At 49.5% G+C, this 6,000-nt stretch overlaps 1 protein-coding gene across 5 annotated transcripts in view; it reads left to right on the top strand.

Annotated features, from left to right (window-relative positions):
* Positions 1 to 3,133, top strand: part of TLK2 (tousled like kinase 2) — a 121,798-nt gene extending 118,665 nt beyond the window's left edge. For 4 of the 5 annotated variants that reach the window (XM_019637769.1, XM_019637770.1, XM_019637771.1 and 1 more), the window contains one exon: positions 270 to 1,361. In XM_019637769.1, coding sequence (XP_019493314.1) covers positions 270 to 443 — 174 coding nt within the window. In that variant the 3' untranslated portion in view covers positions 444 to 1,361. Of the gene's footprint in view, positions 1 to 269; positions 1,362 to 2,670 lie in introns of those variants that run through there. The other variant, XR_002123433.1, reaches the window with a different exon arrangement.
* Positions 3,134 to 6,000: the final 2,867 nt, after the last annotated feature.

A 6,000-nucleotide genomic window follows, 5' to 3' on the forward strand; every position in this document is an offset into this window, starting at 1 on the left:
AGTTCTTTGTGTTGGTCTTTGTGCTTTGGGGGGAGAGATATTGAGAGGCCATGCCCCATTCCCCCTCTGGAGTGGCTCAGTCACCCCCCATCTGGGAAGGAGGCAGTGGCCACAGAGAGGTCCTGCTGCCAGTGCGTCTCCTTTCCTGCTCTCAGGTCTGCCTGGTGGTTTTGGGGAAGGGCCCTGGCAGCTGCTCTAGAACCCCAGGGTTCCCTCTTGAGGTGCCAGGATTGTCTGCTTCAGGCTTCTTCAAGAAACTTTCCTTTCAGGCGTTTATTCGACGATGCTTGGCCTACCGAAAGGAGGACCGCATCGATGTCCAGCAGCTGGCCTGTGACCCCTACTTGCTGCCTCACATCCGAAAGTCGGTCTCCACAAGTAGCCCTGCTGGAGCTGCTATTGCATCAACCTCTGGGGCGTCCAATAACAGTTCTTCGAATTGAGCCCCACTCCTAGGCCACAAACTGTTCAATGCACACAAAGTGGACAAATGGCTTTCAGCAGCGGGTTTGGAATACAGCGAATCCGAATGGATCTCATGAAACCTGTACCAGGTGCTTTTATTTTCTTGCTTTTTTCCCATCCATAGAGCATGACAGCATCGATTCTCATTGAGGAGAAGCCTCGGGCAGCTCTGGCCAGGCCTCATAGGAAAAGGCCCCGCCCGAGGTTCCGGCGTCAACGGCCACTGCGTGTGGCTGCTCTGAGTGAGGAAAAAATTCAAAAGAAAAACTGGTTCCATGTACTGTGAACTTGAAAACATGCAGACTCAGGGGGGGTCCCTGATGCAGTGTTTCAGATGAAGAATGTGGACTTGAAAATACAGACTGGGCTAGTCCAGCGTCTATATTTAAACTTGTTCTTTTCTTTTAATAAAGTTTAGGTAACATCTCCTGGAAAGCTTGTAGCACAGAGGCTCAGCTGGGGATGGTATTTGACTTCGGAGAAAAAAGTTGCTATTGCCCGTTAAAGGCACTAGAGTTAGTGTTTTATCCCTAAATAATTTCAATTTTTAAAAACATGCGACTCCCCCCCTCCTTTTTTATTTTTGAAAGAATACATTTGGTCATGAGGTGAAACCCGTATTAGCAAGTACGTGGCGGTGTTCATTCCAGTCAGACGCAGCTTTCTCCTCCGTCTGGTCTCCCGTGTGCCATTGCTTCCCTGTCCCACGAGGGAAAACTTGGAGTGGGAGTCCTGAGGGGTGTGGGGTTTTGCCATTGGACAAAGAATGAGCTTAGAAGACTGCAGCTTGGGTCTCTCTAGGTTTTCAACTATTCACAATTTGAACACTTGACGGTTGTCCCTTTTAATTTATTTGAAGTGCTATTTTTTTAAATAAAGGTTCATCTGTCCATGCAGTCCTCTTGGATTCTCTGAATGTAGTAACTATCGAAACTGTTCCAAAGGTAGGCAGACAACGGGCTGGGACGCCAAGAGCTCCAGGGTCAGGGGTTCCTGCCCACAGTCTCCGTGTGCTTGCTGAACGGTGTACATTTCTTGTTAACCACGATATTAAAACTTGATCAGCACATAAGCTTTCCTCTGTTAGATCTTTTGGCAGGAAACAACTTCCAGTCCTCTAAATTTTGTGGGTGTGTGCTGGTGTGTGCGTCTGTGTGTGCATGTGCACACGCACTTTGTCTAACTCACTTTAATAGAGTCACTAAGTGGAGTTAAAAAATAATCTCAAGGGAAATAAGTATTTCAAATATGAACATTTTGGGGACTAATTTTTTTTTTTACAAATTTGGCTGTTTCTAAGATGTACGATCAACTGAAGATGGAGCTGAAATGGGACCTGCGCGGCCCCACCATGGCCTTGAAACAGCAGAGCACTCGGCAATAGAGAGAGGAGGCCAGAGCCTGAACATGTGGTAGCCAGCTTGGAATGTTACTGACATATGTGGCAAGAGGGCCCAGCCAGAAATATTTAAAGATGCAGCATTCGGGCCTGCGAGCTCTCTGGGCAGGGGAAGGGAAGTCAGGAAGGGTAGAGAGCTCTCAACCAACTCACGACTCCAGCGTTTCTTTTCTATGTGACAGAATGCCACTGGTGATACATTTTCTAGGACCTTTGTTTTGTGAACCTTCCCCTCTTCCCTTTATCAGGCGATCTTAGGGGGAAATTTAAGAGAAGTGTTTGGGTCGGTCAGTATTGTCTTCTGGAACTCGGAATGGAAGGAGGTCAGCCCCAGACCCTTGGTGCCCCCGAGCTTTGTAAAGCTGTTTTATTGCAATATATATGTGCACACATGGTGTGTGTGTGTGTGTGTGTGTGTGTGTGTGTGTGTGTGGCAGCATTTTAAAAATTTTTTTTAGCTGAGCCATCCTGCCACCTGTTGGCAGCTCAGCGGCTGCTCAGCTCGGGCCGGGAATCGAACCAGCGACCCTGTTGCTCAGAGCTCACATTCGAGTGAGCTCTTAACCAACTGAGCCACTAGGCTGGCAGTAGCTTTTTTTTTTTTAACCAAGCTGCTAAGCACAGAGTACCTATGGGGTCTCAGAGGTTGAGCATAATGCCGAAAGGATGGTGTCTGCACATGAAGAGAGATGGATGAAGTTGAGACCGTGTTTAAACTTACTCAAACTATTAAGTTCTGTTCCTTATTTTTTCTCCCTACCATTCAATAAGTAATCTTGTATCATTATTTTGGAATTTCTTAACAGTGAAAGAAATGCTGCATCTTTAAGCCTTCCCTCTACCTTCCTGCCTCCTTTTATCCCATGGCCTAAGGGAAGCTGCAGGACTTTATTGATTGACCTCTTCTACCCTTGTCCTGAAGAAGGAATGCCCTCCCTCCAGGCTTTGTTTGCGTCTAGGGCCTGGTTGGAGCTGACTGGGCTCCACTGAGTCTGGGCAAGGCCTCTTTCCACTGCATGGACCAGCCCTGGAGATGCAGAGTGGTGACTTTTAACTAGCCAGTGAAATGACTAGTGGGGTTCTTCCACAACATATTTTGTTAATATGGGTTTCACTTTTTCCAAGAATACTCCCCGATTGCCACAATGTTGATTTACTTTAAACAATGATTTTAAAAATGTGTATTAATTTGTAATTTAATCCAGCCAGACTGTTTTGGCCTTTCCCAATTTGGGGGGGTGGGGAGGATATTAAAATAAGTTTTAAGAAGCGAATTTCCGAGCCTCTTGATTTTACTCTAGTTCCCTAGCTTCAAACAGAGCCCTTACCGTCTAGGGTGTAGATAGGGGAATCCTGGCAGCTGGCCGGCCGAGTCCCAGTGGACGTCACAGGCTTAAGGAGAGTGTGTTGATTCGTGCAACACCTTTTGTACCTCTCATGTGCCAACAGCTATGCTTGTGGTGGGAACACAGCAGTGAACAGGACAGGGAAGGCCCAGCCATCAGCTCACAGCCAGGGGTGCAGGCTCTGGGCTCCGAATTCTCCGTTGTGAGATGGGCAGCACTCACTATTCAGAGCCATGTGCACCCCGACCTGGACACGCCTGCTCTCTTCTTTAGAAGGGCTGTCTCCCTCTTTCCTACTAGTTCTGTAGAGACAGGTTTTCCTCCAGCTGAGAATTTCAGCAGTCAAGGAGTACTTACTTGCGTTTCTTTAGAAAATAGCTCTCTTTAAACATAGTAAACATAGTTATCTTAGAATCCCAGCACACAAAGCAACCAGCTCCTTGCTTCCAGGAAGGCAAAGTTTGGTGGTGATTTTTTTGCTTTCTGAGCATTTTCCCCCCTTAATCATCATTCTAATTGCCCAAGCTCTTTTTGTCTGTAATTAAAATCTGCCTGGGGTAAGTGGGGAGAGACGTGGTACACAAACTACTAGTTGGGATATGGGGAGCCCCTCTTCCTAAAATTAGCTGTTCTGTCTTATCTTCTTAAGGCAGAATCACCTCTTGGTTAAAAGCCTGGGCTTTAAAATGAGGTCTGGTTCAAATCCCACCTCTGCTCCTTGCATGGTTGTAGTAAAGAGTAGAAATAAGGTATGTAATGTGCCTGGCACATCAGAAGGGAATAAAAAAATGTGGTTTAGAAAAATCACAAGATCCATTCAGTGGGGTTGCTGGTCCTGGAACTCCCAAGTTTGCTGGTGGAGGTTCAGAGGCTCTCTACTTGCCAGGCTGTCAGGAGACCCTTTTGTTTGGGCAAGTGATGCAGACCTTTCGGGAGCCTTAGCCCTCTGGCTCGGGATTCATTACCAACCTCTGTCTAATGCAGTCAGCAGCCTCCTCTCACCCTGGATCCACAACTGCTTCTGGCTTAGTCTGGAAGGAGCATCTGCTAGGCCAGGCCGGCCCCCAGGCCAGCAGCATCAGCACCACTTGGGAACCTGTTAGCAATGCACGTTCTCAGTCCGGCCCCCACTCCACACTGCTGTCTGTCTCCCAAGCGGCTTGAGCACTGAAGGTCAGTCACAAGTCCTGCTGACCTTCCTATCAGCCACTGTAGTAAGGGAGGGACAATTGGAGAGGGTGGCTATCAGGCCTTGTCTAAACTCACCCGGCTAGAAGACAGACATGACTTTGATTTTCTGTGTTAGGAATAGAAATGTAAGCTCTGGGCCATCCTAGGACTGATGTCATACAAGAGCTCTTTTATGGGGAGCCCCAGGAGGGTCCCTACAACACATCCCTTATACAGGTACCTTGGTACCTAACAATGTACTCAAGAAGCTTCTTACCTTCTGCCTTCTCTTAAAATATGTAACAACTCACCAGTGCCTTCTCGTGAATTAACATCACATTTTTGTTTTACTGGAGAGCTACGCATCCAGCCTGGCGTCCAGGATCAGAGGTGAGGAGAGCCTGGGGCTGTTTGGTTAGGGGTGGGGGAGGAGAGAGGGTAGAGAGGTTGCAGGGAGAGGAGGAGGTTAAGGAGGGAATAGTTAGGGACTCTGGCTGCTGCTGAGCTCTGCTGGTGGGTTGGGGGAACCTGCCAGAGGCTGGGAAAACAGGCCAGGGAGCAGGTCTGGGACCCGGTGGGGGCAGGGAACACAAGAGCCCTATTGTACTGAGGGAGCTCAGCAGGGGCCTGAGACAGGCTGGAGTCAGCAAAGAGGTGTGTGTGTGAGTGTGTGTGTGTGTGTGTGTGTGTGTGTGGCACTGGGCTGGAGACCCCGTGGTGCAAAGAGGTCAGAGAGCAGCTGGCTGGCAGACTGGGCCCCACCCACCCCTGGCCATGGGTCAGGCCTGGAGAACTGGTAAGCTCAGCCTGCAACTTTGGTGGCCTGCGCTGTCCAAGCCTTTTCACCCTGAAGGCAGCTTGGGGAGGGGGGAGCAGAGGGCAGTATCTGCAAAGGACAGGGGGCTCTAGACAACTGCTTCGCAGAGAAGCTTCTCAGCCGTGTCTCTTCAATGGCCTAGGTGTAGGCAAGACAGTAACATCTCGCTGATTTTACAGATGAGGAAACTGAGGCCCAGAGAGATTGGGTGCCTGGTGGTAGGTAGAGCAGGGTTGAATGGGGATGGGGTGAGGTGGACTCTGAGTGCCATCCTTGCACAGACACTGCTGTGGGTACATGCTGCACTTGGGCTCCCAGCTGGAGGCATATCTTGCCCTAACCTAGGGCTCAGTCCCCTAGGCTTCCTTCAGTGTCCCTCCCTCCCCACCCTCATGGCTGGCCCTTAGAAATCTACTGGGAGACCCAGCTGGCCTGGGCAGCAGCCCTGTCTCTGCAGTCCTGGGCTGGCACTGAATTTAGGTGGGAATTGAGGGCATGGCTTCCCAAAACATTTTTCTTCCCGTTCCCTAAGCCATCTGATCTTGTCATCTTGCTTTATAGATGAGAAAGCGAAAATGTCACCCCACCCCAGCACCGGACAACTCTGTATCTTACTGTTCCTGTGCCCTAACTTCATCATGGTTGCTATAAGGCTTGAAGGGGGTAGGAAACATAAAGATGTTTTCAGCAGTTGAGAAAGGAAAAGGCAGAGATGTGGCTAATGCCACCTCCCTGTCACAGGGGCCCATGAGGAGATGTCTGCAGGGCATAGAGGACCCCCAGTGCGGGCCTTGGCCTGAGCC

Source organism: Hipposideros armiger, unplaced genomic scaffold (genome assembly GCF_001890085.2).
Source record: "Hipposideros armiger isolate ML-2016 unplaced genomic scaffold, ASM189008v1 scaffold_34, whole genome shotgun sequence".
In the NCBI taxonomy this organism is placed as follows: Eukaryota; Metazoa; Chordata; class Mammalia; order Chiroptera; family Hipposideridae; genus Hipposideros; species Hipposideros armiger.